We start from the raw sequence: 18,825 nt of genomic DNA, 5'->3' as shown, positions 1-18,825 counted from the left end.
CACTTTATATATATATATATATATATATATACATATTAAGTCACCTAACGTTTGTGACGTTATGATATCCATTCTGGTATACTGTACATATTGTTTTGGTATGCAAGCAATGTCAAATATGACTATAATTATAAAAACTGTTTTCTGAAAAAGAAAGTAGAGGAGATACCAGTTTCTAATAATGGTTATTTATTATTACCTAAATAAACAAACCAGCCCGTATTATATATACGTGTATATATACATCTATATATACATACATTTATAGTAATGTTGTAATACTAGTTAATAGGGAGGTACACCAGCTTTACCGAAGCAGGGTAAACATAAGAAAGAAATGAAGCCGACTAAAATACGGACAAGCAGGTGACATACTCTTGTGGGTGTAATATAATAATGATATGCAGTATAACTAGGCAACTTGAATCTTAGCTGTACATAAATCGTTTTGAAAATCGGCTTGTGGAACCATTATCTCCTCTAAATCAAATCCAAACAACAAAAAAGACATATTTCTCCCCTTTAATATAAGGGGAGGAAAAAAAATAATCTATAGAAATAATAGTAGTAGTCGGTTATTGGTTTGTCTGTTGCCTTGCTGAGAAGCTCGGTGGGCTGAGTAAGACACGAATTACTGTTTCGTTTTTCATACTTTATTTTCTTTTTTTTTTAAAAAAAAAACTATAATTTGGCGATTTTTTGTTTTGGGATGCAATCTTTATGTACAGTGATAGACAATTAGAATAATATATATATATTTATATACTTTTAAAGGTATGAGGATGAAGTACAAGTTTGGGTTTATGAGCTATATGTAATACAAATACGCATACAAACGCACACACAGGCCAACAATATTACTGACTTGTGAGAGAGATGATGGCATTCTATAAAGCGTCTGTAGTGTGTCTTCTATACGTAATTATTTTATGTTTATATCAAACTAGGGGAGGGGGAATGAGGGAGGTAATAAGATAAATGAGAGATATCGGCGTAATATACATAGGCTGTCGATATTTTTTTAAGCTTTAAGTCTACCGCGTGTAAATGATTTTTATGTGCGTACTTGTAATACTTGTGATTCAACTGTTCGATAGACTTGTTGATGTTGATTATAGGATATATTCGATTAGACCAATTTTTTATAGAGTATTGTTTTAGATTCAGTTATATTCAGCACACAACATACTGTAAAAGTAATGCGTGAATAGAGGGAATATGTATGTGGTCCAGTCTTTTTTTTATTTTTTTTCCTCGAAAGCCTGTAAAAAAAAAGGCGATTTTTATTTAGGGTTTTATTGGAAAACGAGAACACTACAGAAAAGCAGCTTGGCTTGAATTTCAAAATAAACAAATATAAAGTAAATAAAACGCCAATAAATTATATGAATTCTTGCTCTTGTTGCGTCTAATTTTTTTATTTTGTTTTATTACATTATTCTAATATCTATTGATCATCTTGTACCCTAAATATTGAAACATACATAATAGCAATACTAATATTTTCTCAATATTTATATATAAAAACACAAATACAAGAAGAAGAACATGAAGAAGAATATATAGGCTTAAGTGCAAACACTCCCCCTTAAAATTGAAAAAAAAGGATTCTATTTCACCTTACTATCGAAACTATTTTCAGTGTTTCCACTGCAAAAATAAATAAAGAAATAAACAAGTAAATAAAGGGGGATCTCAGAGATGAATCTTGGGTACGCTTTTCAAAAAAAAAACAAAAAAAATCCCCCCCCCCCTGATTGTACCTCTTTAATGGAAAATAGTTTACCTCGAACTCCTAAGAATTGGTATTTTCTTAAAATTATGTTTATAAAATAAATGTCGACAAAATTCTATTGGATAAAAATAATAAAATAAGTGCATAAACGAACGGAGATACAAATATTAACTTTTAATACAGCGAATAAAGCTTTTTTTTAATTTCTCTTCTCAGTTTAAAACTATAGTTTAATCCAATTATATTTTAGAAATTAAAACTCAAAGGTCTTATATAAAAATACAAAAGAAAAGCTTAAAAACGAATTGGTTTATTTTATATCTTGACCCGAATATCAGGTTAACGTATTTTATAAATCCAAATAATATGAATACTAGTATTCTTGCTGGGTGAAGGTCGTGGATTTATAAAAGAAATTCCTTCTCCATATATGTATATTAAAAAGAGAAAGAAAAAAGCCTATATTATACTAATGGTTCGTGTCATACAGAGGCTTTGAAACGATCAATATCTATCTTTTCTCATCTTATTTCTCTTTCTTATTTCCTCTTCCTCTTCCTCTTCTTGTTTTGTTTTTAGTAACAACTCTTTGGCTAATTAGTTTCAAATCATCAGTCTAAATTATTTTCAAAGCCCAAACTATAAATCTTTACAGCAAGCAAAGTCTAAAATAGAAAAAGGAGGAGGAGGAGTAAGGGGAGGAAGAGGAGAATGGCCGGTGATGATTATGGATATGATGATGCTTATAATTATCATCATCAACGGAATTGTTATAATTAATAATAAAATTAAATGAGTATTAATATATAAATTGGATTGAAGACAGAATACAGTGTCCAACCTTATCAAATAGTCAAGCTGTGTACTATCTTTAGGTTAGGTCTTATTATTCTCTCGACATGTCATCAATGGGCGTATATATACATACGCATCCATATATAGCATAGAAAGAGAGAAAAGACTTTTTTTTTTAGAAATAAAAATTCTTGATATCCAACCAACGACCAGTATTACGTAGTGAGTTATACACTGCATATTTAAGACAAGACAAGACAAGCCAAACCAATATAGTTCAATACACACATACATACACACATACATATATATATTTTATACAGCTTGCTTATCAGATACTAATTTCATCATGTTCTTCTTTTAGCTGATGATCAAGAACATTTCATCAATCAATAATGTTAGCATCCGCATTACCATTCGAGATCATTAGTAACATCGCGCTTCGACTCTCTCTAAAAGACAAAAAAACATGCACCACAGTCTGTAGGGCGTGGAAAGAGCCTTTTCAAAGATACCTATGGGATACAATCGAACTCGACCAGAAAAGCCAATTAGTTGATGAAGCGTCACAGTATTCGATATCCCTCATATATAGAACAAATGGATACCGAGTCCGCAAATTAACTTTGGACACCTGCTGGTTCCCAACCCCAGAAGAATGTACTACCTATGCAAGATACTTTGGAAACGTTGAACACCTCAACCTCCAGCTCATACATTTTGCCATCCAGCCAGCCAAAACATTAAAACTTGATGTCTGGAATTCACTACGGCATCTACAAATCACCACAAAGACTTACTACAATCATTTTAGAGTCAAGGATTTCTTGAACAATATACCCCCCATTCATCATCTCACACAACTATCCATTGACCCACACATGGGCTCCAATTCTGTGATAAACAGCGAAGAAGAACTCGATGTCATCCATGCCCTGTTTCCACGACTAGAATACCTGAGTGCTGGCTTAACCCTCGCACCACCCAAAGAAAAGGACGCCAAGAGAACCAGCCCAGCATTGCCAGCAAGCAATATGTTGCAAGCTAGATTCAACAAAGGGGTCGTGTCCATAGATTGTTTAGATTATTTTTCCAAAAAATATCCAAACATTCACACACTCAAATTCAACATTGTATCCAAAGTATCCAAAGTAAAAGAAGTCAGCAGTAAGCTTGCCCAAGGTCTGCTTGATCTTCCTTTTCTATTTCCCCGCCTAAAAAAGCTATATATAAGTGAAATATTGGATTTTGACTGCAACTACATACCCATATGCCCGCTGCTGGCCCAGTTCGGTGTCGGTCTCAAGAACATACACTACAGTTTGGTGACACACAACAAACTTCACACAGAGTATCCGGTGGACGCCATTAATCTGGTCTGCTGTAACCTACCGACAATCGAGACATTGTCACTTGATCTGAGTCAGGCCAAGTCAAATATGTACACTATTGTAGCAAAGCTTGGGGTTTATCCGCGCCTCGTCAGCCTGGATCTCAGTGTACCTCAGACCAGTGTTGCCCTGGACGTACTTTTGGATTATTGCTTTAACCTAAAGACAATCAAATTGAAGAGCCAAACCTTATTTACCAAATCAGACCTTATTGGAAACCTACCACGACATGGATTGGAGAATCTAGAATTGTCAGGATCAATTATTGATATGTCGGTATTCACGCATGTGTCGTTCAGATGCCTAAATCTGAAACAACTGGTCGTAAAAGATGTGAGTATCCAGGGATTGCTGTCCAAGACTGGAAACCTCTGCATCGACATGCCTCATACCCACTTGAGATTATTGGACTTTAGACGTGTACGGTTCTACGGATCGACTGACTACTCTTGTGATAAAAGCACCATGATAAACATTATTGTTCTTGAACGAGACTACCACCACAGCAGCATAAACAACATCCCACCGTCCCAAAATCACATTCAGGATCAAGATCAAGATCAAGATCAGGATCAGGAGCAGGAGCGGAAGCAGGACCATGAAACCATCAGTCTAAACTTGTTATTGTCGAACCGAAATCCTCAAGGACCAAAGAACACTTGGATCCACCAGTACTCTGAAGGAAGGTTTTATAGATATAGATATCGGTCTAGCGAAATACCTGTAAGAATACTTTTGGATCCTGAAGTGACGTACGCCCAATCTTACTTTAGGAAATTTGAGGACAACGCAAAGAGCTACACCAAGCGCGCAGATATTACACGATATGAGGACGGACTGATAGCAAAGCGGTTCTGGAAAAGTGACCTCCACAGGGGTCGATCTACTTTAAGATGTGGCTCTATAGAACAGTGTTCTATTAACGGAACACGTCCTTTTGATAATATAAAAGAATAAATGTATAAATGTATAAAATCTTAATGTCCGGATCTTATTGTTCTATAATTTTATATATAATTAATTGTGTCGGCCAAATCACACCTACACACACCATAATCAGTTCTCTATAAGGATACTACAGCCTGAGATAAAAGAAAGATATGAATGCTTCAAAATAAAAGATAATCTGTTCCTATGCTACACATACTAATGTATATATATATATATGTGTGTGAGTGAGTGAGTATGTATTTTGTTTTGATCACATTTTACACTTCACCAACATCTGTAGATCGTGTTGTAAAGAAGTTTGCCACTTTGTGATCAATCAGACTTGATAGGTGATTTACGTGCAAAAGTAAGAAAGAGAAATAAGAAAAATAATGGGAATACAGCACACAGGCACACAAACACACAAACACACACACACACACACACCCCTTTTTTATTATTTTAGTTAGCATAAGGTAAAATAGTATATATGTATATAATAAAAAGAAGAAGAAGAAGAAAAAAGTGACCAAAAATGTACTTGATTCTGTGCAAATCTTAATTTCCATTTAGAATGCAGAGATCACGACTTATACATATATAGCAATCAAAAAAAAATTAGGATCTTTTGTGGATAAATCTTGTGTACTACCACCCGGGCCGGACTAACGGACATCTTTATTTGTCCAAAAATATGGTCCCTTTAACTAAAACAGGGCTATGTTGCGTTCCACAACGTAACCATGGATACCATTATAATATATATATATACATATGCAGTGATAACAGTAAATTTTGTTACTTTGAGAAAAGTGAATGTCCGTAACCAAAAAACTAATGGCAATAAGCTAAAATTGACTGTCCCAAAAAATATCCATTTGTTTCTTGATGCCAAAGAGATTTTGTGATTTTGAAGAGAAATGTCACAAAATTAAATCAAATTGACCTAAATGATATTTTTCTTTTCATTTTAAATTTTAAACAACTTATTTTACACTTCTTTTTCAAAACTATGTCAAATAGTGTTGTTGTTGTTGTTGTTGTTGTTGTTGTTGTTGTTTTTTTACGAAAAGTACAACTACTTAAGCAAGAAAGGCAAAATCGATATTTGTTTTGTGTGAGCACCTTCTGAAATTTTCATTCATTTTCTCAAAATGGAATACCCTTAACAGACCAAACCCTATTTCTTATTTGATGAAAGCTGAATCCTGCCTCGTCGATAAGCACATAATTCTTTCTGAAAGTCCACGCCAGCTGCCTTCCATTCGATTATTATATTGAAATGAAGATTAGAAGTTTTTGTAGTATATCTCTCTATAGTGTAAGTGTATGTACTTTTCAGCGACAATTTAACCTTTTATTCTTCTTTCTCTTCGTGGTCTTTATCGGTCGCAATGACGCACTTTGCATATATTATCAGCTAAGGTTCAATGAAGAAAACATTGTTAAAGCTTTAGAAAAGTTTTGGCCGTTGATAAATGAACATAAAATGTAGTATTTAACTGATCCAATAATTCCCGTACTTGCATCTAAAGTACAAATTTCAAATGGTTCGTTTTCCTTTCACAGATACAAGTCCTATGAAAATATAGTCAACAATCCTTATGAAGGATTTAACAAGTTCCCTAACAAAAAAAGGACTTGGCTCAAGCTGCTTAGTGCTCTTAATTCTCATGCATTCTTCAATTTTTGCCCATTTATATTTTAACAGTATTCATTTAATCGAAGTCTTTAAGCTAGTCCTTACGTTATAGAAAAAAGAAGGCCGATTTCAATGAGATTGTTGCAAGTTTTCTGGGGTATAAGGTGTGATTTATTGTGGAATTTCAACCAAACACTAATTGTTTTTTTCTTATATATATATATATCATTGTAAGAAAAAAAATCATTGGGTTCTTGAGAAAAGCTGGCAACTGGCGCGTAGGGTACTTGTAAGAGGCAATTCAACTAGTTACAATACTACTGCGAGGAAGGACCTTCAAGTTTTATAGTCTCTAGGGCCGGGTTACTAGTTAGCGCACATAATAATTCTTAGTTGAGACTTGGTAACAAGGGACAGTAAACTGCTTCAAGAGGATGGGTTCTCGAGACAATATAGAATAACGCCCATCGTAAATATTCTTCTGCAAGTCACAGCAAGCTCAGCCAATCAAGAGAGCAATTTTCCAAAAGAAAAATTAAAGTGAATGCGTTATTTCTCAAGAACTTGACTAAGATCTATAATTTTTATTGAATAAATAGATTCAGTAATCATTCTTTACTTTAGTTAAGTTGATAAAAGAGATTGTCGGTAAGGGAGTATGACGCCAACCCATCATACATAAAATAAGTTAATTCGATATATACCATATTATTTTCATTATCATCAATTATATATGTATATTATCGAGTAAAATAAAGTAAAAACAATGTCTGTAAAGATTTGAGAAATACCCATCTTTGGAGTGCAAGCTTTTCCCGCCCAGGATGAGAGGCATTCTTGGAGATTTCTACTTTCTTTGGAAACTAGGATGTCGATTGCCAAAAAACCGAATGGGTTCTTCATCCACCAATTCATTCCGTACATTTCTGCAGATCTGCAATTGAGCCATTGCACACCTTATAAACTAGCTTACCTTCTTTTTTATTTTTCCTTTTTCTTTGCTTCTAATACAACTCTTCTATCTTGCTTGTAATGATATTACATTAATGCAAAGGTCAACTCAAGAGTATATATAGACGTATAGACATATAAGGATATTGTATTATTTTTGTTTTAGTATCTAAACTCCTCTCTCTTATCCCCTCCTTTGTATAATGAAGCTCAAAGAATACAGAGGGACAAACCAATAATAACACTTCAATTTAAAGGGTTCTTGACGTGGTTACAATCACAGTTCATTTGGTTCAACAACAAATAAATAAATAATAAAAAAAAAGAAGCTTCTCTATACCTATCACTATACCTATCTCTATATCTCATCTGTATATATAAGCATAAATATATAATGTTTTTTTTTCTTGAATAACGTAACATATACTTCGATTAGGTTTAACTCAGGGGAAAAGGATAATTGATCTATTTATTAAAGCAAAAAAAAAAGGTAAAAGCAGGCCGAGACTATCAAAGACTAGATATTATATTACATAATAACTTTAGCTTTATACATAAAATTGTTTTTTAATAATACAAATATCAAAACTTTGCTATTATTTTTATGATTTTTTTTTTCTTAAGAAATAATAATTTAGGTACACATTTGTTTCAAAAATAACAAACAAATAAAAAGTTGTTTCAATTTCTACCATTGAGTGATTGTCATTCAAATATCTACTGGATTCAAGAGAAAATTTATTATCCTTTTTCTATCTATAAATTGCTATAGCACTGAGTGTGAGAATTATATACAAAAAAAAGAATGGGAAGAAGGTGGATATGTGTTCCTGATGGTGTAATCCATGGGTTTAGATCTGCTGCTCAAATTACCAACATTTCTTAATCCATCTTTGTATAAATTCTTCAAAAGCAACAATAGAAAAAGGAAAATGATGGAAGTACAAAACAGATTTCTATAACTTTGTATCTCAGGGACTTTTTTTTTTGGTGTGTGAATTAGTTGGCTGTTTAGTTTAAAGTACAATAAATATATGTATATTTGGAGACTAGGCATGTGCAAAACCATTAGAAATACAGTACACTACCTCAATATACATATACAGAAAAGCTCTGTAATATATTGATATTCTAAATATACGACGTCTATTTTTACGTATATATATAGAGATATTGTACATCATGGACTTCTTATTCACAATTGCCTTTGTCAATCATTACACAAAATGTTCCCCTCAATAAACCTACTGTTTTGGCTAGGGTTACTTCCGGGAAAGATAAAAATAAATAAGGGGCTTCTCAAGCGCCCGACAAGACCCAAAAGTTTGTCCAGGATTTCCTTATACGGATTGGCCAGAGTTTCCAAAATTAGTAATCTTTGGACAAAACTTTGGATTTCACTTTTCGCCTGGACAAAACTTTGTCCATGATTACTAAGTATGGAAACTCCGTCCAATCTGTATAAGGAAATCCTGGACAAACTTTTGGGTCTTGTCGGGCGCTTGAGAAGCCCCTAAATATATCAATTTATAGATACAAAAGGAGATACCAATGACATGTCACTTTGTACGTTATACAGCTTGATGAAACCATGTACAGCTATACTCGTTTCAAGTATATCTGTGAGTTCAAAATGTTCTGTAAAAGATTATGCAGGAATATTCTTTTACTTTCCTAATTACCGAATAACCGGAGATACAATGGTAGGAGTAAAGGAGGGAGGGATACGAGGGGGGAAAGGTAGAAACAGATAACCGATTTGAATAGCCATGTAGAAAACATTAGAATTTAACAAAAGCACACTACACACATATACTCTATACACACAACATTCATGTCTTTACTAATAAAAATGGCTTTCTTGGTCTTCTTTTTCTTTTAATATTGTATTTAGCGTGGGATAATAAACTGAGTTCCAGAGGTAGTATTGACCAGAGAGATATACCCATTTTCTTTCTCTATCTAATTATGTATGCGCTTTAGGAATACAATCTATTTGGCTAATTAAGCAAGAATATTGAGTATGTTAAACCATGGATATTGATCGCTTTATGGATATGTCTGTACGCAGTCAGTTCCTCTTTAAGTAGGCGCGTATTGCTACAAGAAGGACCAGAATACCAAGTATTCGGGGAATATACACCGAATTTACTAATTAATAAATATTACTGAGCTTTCTATATATATACACCTTTTGCCAAAATGATGTCGCAAAAAAAAAAGTTAAAGTGTCGCGCTCTTAAAAAAAAGTGTGTCGCATCTTACAAAAAAAATAGTGTCGTACAAATCAATTTTTATTGGAAGTTCATATAAATTAAAAAATATATATATCGAGATACAACCAAGGGGAGAGACTAACTACTGCAGTTATTCCACATTGTTGTTTTCCAAAGACAGTCAGCAAAATAAGGGCTAAATAATAATAATCTAGATGAGGTTGTGGAGATAAAGATGAATTTGTGGTGGCAGGTATAAAATTATGGGTATAATGTACATTGTCAACTGGACCATTTCAGTTACCATCCGACTAGAAAAAGAGCCAAACTAGTGTAAGAGCAAATCATGAGATGTTCCTAGATGCCGTTATCTAATCCAAATCAACGAAAATGGCAGGCGTAGTTGACGACCTTGTCATTGGAATGGGGTCAGTGAAGATAGACACACACAAAAAACAAAGATTAACTAGAATGAAACATTTATTGGTATTGGTGATATTGTAAAAAGGGGTAAAACTATACTATGATAATAACAATGATTTACAAAAAAGAATAACAATTCTATTTTGGATCAATAGATAAAGGCTACAATTCCTTTATTGCTTGACCTGATCGACTGATCGCTTTGATTGTATCCTTGGTATCTACAGGAGACCGCCCTGATTTTTGTTGCTTCAAAACCATAGTTGCTTCTTCTTGTTCAAGCGGCATTTCCTAAAATATCATCGCCGTATATACATTTATAGTGTCAGTAATCCCTATTTGATTCCAATAACTTTGACTTGATTGTAACCTTACCTTTAGTTTCATCAATAATTCCATCAAACGATTCAAGTAGTATCGGTCTTCCCAGTCCCTTGATACAATTGGAGACCGCATCTTCACAAAGCACCATTTCCCAATTCCCATACGACTGGTTGATAGTAAAGTCAGTTTATTCCCAATACATCGTACAGCAAATATGCGTCGTCGTCCAAATGTTGTCCAAGATGCGTATTTGAATTGATTTATTTCGTTCTTCAAACAGCTGCTAGTATATTTCATCAATTTCAGAGTATCTCCTTCGGTATGATTTCCGTCTTCTTCCCTATATACACAAGTGTGAGTGAGTAAGAAAAGGCGTTAGTACAGTACCGCAGACTTTGTGTGATATCTATATACCGGATTTTTTTATCATACATACCCTGAGCATTCAATCATCACACGTTCAACTTTGTCCTTGCAACTAAACCAGAGTCCTTATTTTAGAAATTTTGTCAATTCGGAATCGAATAAATTAATATGAAAAGTAATTTTTCTATCAATTCTCTCGTTCACTGGTAAATGGCAAAAATGTAAACAAGTTAGGCACGCGACTTAATGAGATTTATACCTATTTTATTTCTTACATACCAAAATAAATGCTCACACCAGAAAATGTAGACCAGTTATCTTGGAATATAGAACGCCTGTACAGTCCTAGACTTTAAGTAAACGACTGCCGTTTTTTTGAAGCAATGTAGCACTCGTTGTTCTTCCATGTTGAGTTCATATTCTTGTCTAGTACAATCCAAAGTTTCATCGCCAGAATGGGGACCAATTACCGCCACAAAATGATCATTGAGTTTCCTCGCATCATCACCATTGATCCTTGGTTTGTTTGTGGAGACGGATGGTGTTACGTTGGGAGGGTGGAAGCTGTAGCTCTTTTTGGCTTTTTTTTTTCAACAACAGTGAAGCAGCGGAATTGCTTGATTCTATGCATATAGAAAATCAAAATTGTATTAGCAACTTGACGAAGCTTCCATTACGCATTCAAATTATATTTTTACCGAGTTCCATTTCGTCGCTGTCTTTGTTTTTTCGTTTTCCGTCCTAATGAGTAGTGTTATAGATTAAATAGTTAGTCAATCTTGATCACAGCACCATAATTAGATCCTTAAAACTTACACAGCTTTTGCAATACATAATCTTGGTTAAGTTGCTGCAATTGTTGTAGTTGTCATTAATATGGTCTGTAACGATGTGTTGCTGTTGCTGAAAAGATTGCTGGATTTTCATCTATTTTACGTAAAACTATCAACATGATGAAGGGGAAAGGAATGAATGAGCCTATAGAATTATGGTGTTGAGATGTATGCCATCTTACCTGCAAATCAGAGAATATTGCATTATAGTCAAAGCTTGATTTAGTAATATTCGATTTAGTAATATTTTTGTGAGCACTTATTCGCAGTCACATAGAGCAATTCTGCAATATCACTAAGAAACATATGCGGAGTAAGAAAGATCCATTTGATTTAGTAATAGTAATATAATTCCGCCAGGCGGAAGACCAGACAGCCCATTTTGCGGGGAAATTGTATAGGAAGTGAGAGAGATCGTTGGGGTGAAGGTGACAGATGGGACAAACGTCAGTGGGAAAGGAAGCAGATATGATGTGGTGAAGTAGTAATCGACATGGAAGCTTGTGATGAAGCGGGGGTTTCCAAAAGCGTGGCCAAGGAAAGTCCAAAAGGTGGGGAGGGGTAGGCGGAACGGGAGGAGTGCAGAGGGGTCGATATAGTCGGGTGTGAGGCGACGTCGGTGGGTGGATGGTATGAGGACAGACAGGAATGGTGATAAGTCAAGGGACGAGCCAGTAAGAGCGGGGATGTGCGGGTAGAGCAATTGAATGAGAGTTAGAGGGAGACAAGCACGGAGCAGGAAGGGCTGCAACAAGATTGTGCCGGCATCAATCTGGCGAAATATCTTGTTAATAACGCGGGCGGGCACGGGGAGGGCGACGAGATAGGACCGACAGGGACGGGTCGAACTGGAAGGCGTCAGCAACGGTAAGTTGGCGCCAAGAGCATGACCAAGAAGACAAAACGGTGGACGGGACACAGGCTGATCGGAGAGGGAGGAGAAGACAAGTGGTGCTGTTGTTGTAACGAAAGAAAGATCAGGCACCTGCAAAGCAAACGTAAGCATGCTCAGAAAGACGTCACAAATAAATACGTCAACTTGTCTTTGTTTTTTCGTCTTCCTTGGACATCATTCTTTTTAAGCTGCTACGCTCTTTTGGCTTCCTCTCTTTGGTTGGTCGAGTGTGATGGTTACATTCTGCCATATAGCTCATGCGTCGACTCTGTATTCTTGGTTTTATTGTACTCTTGACCCATGATTTCGGTTGATGTCGCTGTGTATTTTGCATCTCCATTCTTCCTGGTGGAAGTCTGCTGGTGGTCTGTGATAGTTGAATATTATTCTTTCTGTCTCCTTACTACATCTCCGTCATTTCCTGTTCATGACTTGCCCTTCGAGCTTTCTTTTTTTTAAGCTGCTAGGGGTTGGTACATCCAAAATTCGGACATATTCTCATGGGCATAATTTGGTCTATGATAACAACACACTTGGTCGACCTATTGTCTTTGGTGATGTTGATAACAAATATTTTATGAAGACGAATGTATAGTAGTTGATTCACTTTTTCTTTGTCCTTATTATTAGGAACATCTCATGATTTGCTCTTACACTAGTTTGGCTCTTTTTCTAGTCGGATAGTAACTGAAATGGTCCAGTTGACAATATACATTATACCCATAATTTTATACCTGCCACCACAAATTCATCTTTATCTCCACAACCTCATCTAGATTATTATTATTTAGCCCTTATTTTGCTGACTGTCTTTGGAAAACAACAATGTGGAATAACTGCAGTAGTTAGTCTCTCCCCTTGGTTGTATCTCGATATATATATTTTTTAATTTATATGAACTTCCAATAAAAATTGATTTGTACGACACTATTTTCCTGAATTGTGCGACACTGTTTTTTTTAAAAAAAAAAGTGCGACACTTAATATTTTTTTTGCGACATCATTTTGGCAAAATGTGTATAAATGTTTTTTATTTTTATTTTTATTTATTTAATTCTTGTAATACGTTTCAAAACATCCGTAGCAAATTTGGTTATACACAAACACAAGGTTATGTATATATTTATATATTTATACATTTATATACATGTTTGAGGCTGGTGTAAGCATAATAACTGTTATTTAGAATTTGGTTACCTAGAGGGTGGTCAAATAACTTAATATAATCAATAATATTTCTTATAGTTCATGTATTTTGTTATTTATTTATTTATACATATATAAATATAAGTATATTTTTGATTAACCTCTTATTATTTTCCTTCTTCTTCTTCTTCTTTTTTATCCTTTTTGTTCTTTGTATTTTATTTTATCTTTTTGTTTTACTATAACACAATTCAATTTGGTTCAATTTATTGATCTAAATTTGCCTTTTTGTATTATTATTATTTTTTACTTTCACAATATAAAAAAAACAAAACCAAAAAAAAAAAGACAGAAAAGGCAGAAAAGCTGGCTAGTCTTGTAACCTTTAAACAACAGTAAGTATCATTTTGTTACCAAAGATCTCAAAAATTATTTAATCATATATTTTCTATATATTTGTTTCGTTATTCTATAGAAGCAAGTCCCACAACCCTTGTATTAAATTTGTCATTATTAACTTTTTTTTTAAAAAAAAAAAGAAGCACTGCTACCACTACCACTACCGGGCAGTAGTAACAAAAGAAACTTTGGCTTACATCAAAAAGGTAAACAAGAGTAGATATATTGATATTACATAAAATCTCGCAGCATGTAAAACTATAGACTAATCTATATATGCATATGCATATTGAATCACAAAGATTTACCTAAATAAGTGATTGTACAAAAAACCACAGATTATATTTGGCAAAGAACGAAAGAAAAAAAAAAGAATAAGAACAAGAAGAACAATCTCTTTCGACTTTTTCTTTCTTTTATTTTCTTATATATGACCATTGCCAATCTCAGCAAACATCGTCGTCGATAAATATCAAGTATCCTAGTTAATAATGTACCCTGTTGAATCAGAAGTTCAAGAAAACTTCTTTGAATACTCCCTCACTGGCCAACAACCAAGCACATTTCCCAGGAAACACAATATGGAATTGCAGTTTGCTTCGAATCTGAATATTGACAAACTCAACCATAATCATAACCATAATCACGGCTACCATAACAGCTATCATCATCAATATAGCCAATTCCCGACGCCTGCTCTGATTTCAGACCAAATGTATTACTGCCAGGGCGGCACTAACCTGATCCCAAGTGGCTCCATGATAGACGCTAGCCAGTATGTACATTCTCAAGACGTCTTTAGAGACCAAAGTCTCTATCCACCGTGGTATCCCGAAGCAGAACTATTTCAACAATTGGGAAGCCTTGCCCAACCACCAATTCCGATTGAAAATGAAAACGAAGCTAATAATTATCTTTCAAGTACCTGTACTGAAATTGGAGAATTAGGTTAGTTTCCAAACTAGATAAATAGATAATTATTTATATACCTAAATTTATATATATATATCTCTTGCAGAAATGCTTATGGTAAAGAATAAGAAAAATATATATTCTATACTCTTTATCATTACTGTTCTTTTGCTGTTTCCTTTTACTTTCCTTCTTTTTTGGTTTACACTTTAAACTAATAAACTCATAACCTAATGTTTCCTTTTATAGACTCTATGCTCTTCTCGAATGATTTTGGAAACATTTCATTACAGCCAGACTTCCCGTCTTCTCAACAGATGGACCAATACTTACCAGATTTGATCGAATTTGGCCCTTTCACAGACATTGGCTTACCTTCGCCTCTTTCACTACATTCCAGCCAATCTCCTCCTCAAGACTACTTTTCATTATTTCATACCAATCAAGCTGAATCACGAACAGAAAGAGTAGATGCCAAGACGCGTATTGAGGTACATATGTATCAAAAGTTCAGCCCCCATCAGCCAAGTCAGCCGACGTTTGATACAGGCTTGCTACCCATGACTCGAAGGGCAGAGCTTGAGCTCCAGGGTCAGCTTAAGTCCGTATCTGGACCTGGACCTGGACCTGGACCTGGACCTGGACCTGTATCTGGGCCTGAGCCTGAGCCTGAGCCTGAGCCTGATAGAAATCGCGTGCTCGAGAATAGTGGATTCAATAAGATGTTTAACTACAAACAAAGATACCCTGGACAGTTCAAGAAGTCATACATATGTCTCACATGCAAGCGATCACTTTGTAGCGCCTATAGCTTAAGCAGACATCAAACCACACATCATTCGAATGCACAAAAGAAAGATATGTGCCATTTATGCTCAAAAGCTTTCTCCAACAAAGCAAACCTAAGACGCCATATTCGACTTTGTCACAGCAAGACCGTGTCATTACCTTGAATTCAAACATTGGGGCCATTTCTTCTAACAACAACAACAACAAAAAATACACATTAATGTTAACAGCAACAGCAACAACTACGACTACGACTAATGATATATATGTATATGTATATGAGTATATAAAGCACATGGTTCTTTTATATATATATATATGTATGTATATGTATTTATATTTTACACTCATCCAAATCAACTTAAACCCTTCATCAACTTACTCAGACAAGAATTACGCCAAAAGAGACAATCATCATTCAATGTACCCACAAACAGCATACAAAGACAATTTAGCATACCAATATAATACCAAGACATACTATACTATACTATACTTATTTATTTCCTTCTTCTTATTCTTATTCTTTTTATTTAAATATATACATACATTGATACATTAATACATTTCATTACATTACATTACATCCCTACATACATACATTATTACATACACTATTGCATGGATAATCAAATGATAATAAATTGAATATTTTCTTAAAGCCTAATTCTTCAATGGTTTCCTTTTTATTGCCATGGCGTTATAAAGTTATCAAATATATCATTATTATAATTGTTACATTTGTGTGTACTGTATATATATATATATATATATATATGAATTCTAAATGGTGTTAATGATTACTGTATGTAAAATAGATAAAATAGTAAATAAAAGTAAAGTGAGCCAAAAAAGGATTATTCTTTTATGTGGTGCGGTCCAGGCCTTCTTAACTTATCCCAGTGTGCACTGGAACCAAATCTATATCTCTTTTGGGGAGATGGAAAGACAGACAGAAATACAGACATACATACAGACATACAGACAGAGAAAGTGTCTTTTTTCCTCTTCTTTGCTCAGTTTTGATTATATGATTTATACTTGTGATTATGATGTTTTTCTATTTCTGTTTCGATTGTATTTTATTTGACTTTTTTTTTTATATATATATTTCCTGCAAAACATAGCTGAACCTGATTTATTGATTTTGTGTCATATTTTTTAAACAAATTTCTAAACCTAGATAAATGTGTACTACATGCTTATTTAGGATACATCTATTTTGGCCATCTGGATAAGGAAGACTAAGATAATTCTATAATCAATTTGCTCAAAAGGAGAAAAATGAGATGGAACAGAGCAAAAAGGCAAGAGAAAGCACAGAGACAGAGAGGCCCAAAGAGCACAAAAGAGTACCGCGCACCATAGGCACACACAGGTACATACTGCAATGTGATCAAATATCCCGTTGCCTGACTTGCATTTAACAAAAATAATACAATACAATAGAAATAAGGTAAACCCTCATTCGTCTCCCTTGTCTCCAATCATTATAAGAACATTGTCATATCTAATCAATCTAAAATAAAATAAAATAAAATAAAATAAAATTCAGACAGTGTTTTTAAATCTAGTCGGTTTGTTCTGGTTACACGATAGTCGCCTTGTCAGATTTTACTTGATATTTTCGCCTTGAATAGACATTCTTCACATGTATTCATTAGATACTATTTGTAAGCGCATAGTCAATAAAAAGGTGTAAGTACAAACACACGGGGGGAAGTACATACAATATTGTGTGCCAATAACGTAATAGTATATAATGTAAATTATATAACCAAAAAAAAGAGAGAGAGATAGATAGATAGATAGAACAGTGAAAAGGAAAGACTTTTAGCAAATAAGATAAGAATTCAGACCCAACTCTTTAATTGACAGCTACCATTGCATTTTCATTGATAGGAATCTTTTAAGGAGCCTGGCTGGTATACAGCCTAAGCGGTTACCAAGCAACAGTCTTTTACCTTTTGGTATTATATATTCCTACACACAAGTCCATAGAACAGATACGATTACCCATATATATATTAAAGGTATCATTAAGCTTAATGGTCCCCAGAATATTGCTCATGTTGATCTAATGGTGTAAATTATTTAAATGACTGTTTTTTTTTGAAAAGCAAAAAAAAAGAATAAGCAAGCAAGCAAGCAAGAGAAAGAAAGAAGGTGTATATTTCTTTTATTTATCTTCTTCTTTAATACATAACATAATAGCTTTTGTTCAAAGTAACCCCTCTTTCAATATATTCTCCTTGTAATTTTTTTTAAAAAAAAAAACGCCATGCGCACTCATAGTAAAATGACTATACATGTGCGTATGTAAACACCCGTATGCTTTAGTTGTGGTCTTCTTTAGTATAAATGTTAAAAAGAATAAAAAGTAAATGTACTACAAAATACCAAGTAATGTTGAATAAAACTTTAATATATAATATATACTTACTTGGGTATGCATATATATATATTTATATATTTATATATCAAATTAAACCAAGAACAATTGACATAAAGTGAAGCACCAAGCCTCAAGTATTTCACAAGAATTAATCTTTTTTTTTCTGTTTTTGTATTTGTTTGTAAATTTATTGAATACAAAATTTTGTTTCTTATGGTCTTTCTGTTGCTGTTGCTGTTATTGCTGGATCGACAAAATTTTGGAGGTACGTTGTAAAGCATTGCCTTGCATTAGATTGCATTACATTACATATTTAATTCCTGCCTTTAGTATACATTATATATATAAATTTCCTTTTCTTTATTTATACTCTTTAGGTATTTCAATGTTGAATACTGTAAATATAGCTATATTTATAAAAAGACATTTATATATAAATATTATCAGGAGCAAAAGAAATATCAGTGGCAGAAGAGTAATGAGGGTCTCTTATTTCCTTTCCTTCTTCTCACCCCTTTTATTCCTCTCTCTCTCTCTCTTTCTCCTTTTATTTTTCTCTTGCGTACACATAAATATATATATATATATATGCTATTGCTGTTTTATTGCTATTATTTAAACTCACTGGAATGAGAGTTTATACCTTTTATTCTTTAAAGACGAAAAAAAAAAGAAACATGTTT

At 33.8% G+C, this 18,825-nt stretch overlaps 3 protein-coding genes across 3 annotated transcripts; 2 read left to right on the top strand and 1 right to left on the bottom strand.

Moving 5' to 3' along the window:
- Positions 1-2,925: 2,925 nt before the first annotated feature.
- Positions 2,926-4,878, top strand: PHYBLDRAFT_174476 (hypothetical protein; the record flags this gene model as incomplete). The annotated part of the gene is made up of 1 exon (XM_018437255.1): positions 2,926-4,878. One exon carries the CDS (start codon positions 2,926-2,928, stop codon positions 4,876-4,878), a length of 1,953 nt encoding a protein of 650 aa, XP_018285132.1.
- Positions 4,879-10,245: 5,367 nt separating this feature from the next.
- Positions 10,246-12,841, bottom strand: PHYBLDRAFT_151692 (hypothetical protein; the record flags this gene model as incomplete). Its single annotated transcript, XM_018432726.1, has 9 exons — positions 10,246-10,374; positions 10,459-10,747; positions 10,844-10,878; positions 11,115-11,353; positions 11,472-11,514; positions 11,590-11,700; positions 11,789-11,822; positions 11,903-12,560; positions 12,646-12,841. The coding sequence occupies 9 exons, from the start codon at positions 12,839-12,841 to the stop codon at positions 10,246-10,248; spliced, it is 1,734 nt and encodes a 577-aa protein (XP_018285131.1).
- A 1,696-nt stretch (positions 12,842-14,537) lies between these two features.
- On the top strand, positions 14,538-15,911 carry PHYBLDRAFT_67230 (C2H2-type zinc finger transcription factor; the record flags this gene model as incomplete). Its single annotated transcript, XM_018441760.1, has 2 exons — positions 14,538-14,994; positions 15,208-15,911. The coding sequence occupies 2 exons, from the start codon at positions 14,538-14,540 to the stop codon at positions 15,909-15,911; spliced, it is 1,161 nt and encodes a 386-aa protein (XP_018285130.1).
- Positions 15,912-18,825: the final 2,914 nt, after the last annotated feature.

This window comes from Phycomyces blakesleeanus (assembly GCF_001638985.1).
Source record: "Phycomyces blakesleeanus NRRL 1555(-) unplaced genomic scaffold PHYBLscaffold_31, whole genome shotgun sequence".
Classification (NCBI taxonomy): Eukaryota; Fungi; Mucoromycota; class Mucoromycetes; order Mucorales; family Phycomycetaceae; genus Phycomyces; species Phycomyces blakesleeanus.
This window is presented reverse-complemented; position numbering and strand designations above follow the sequence as displayed.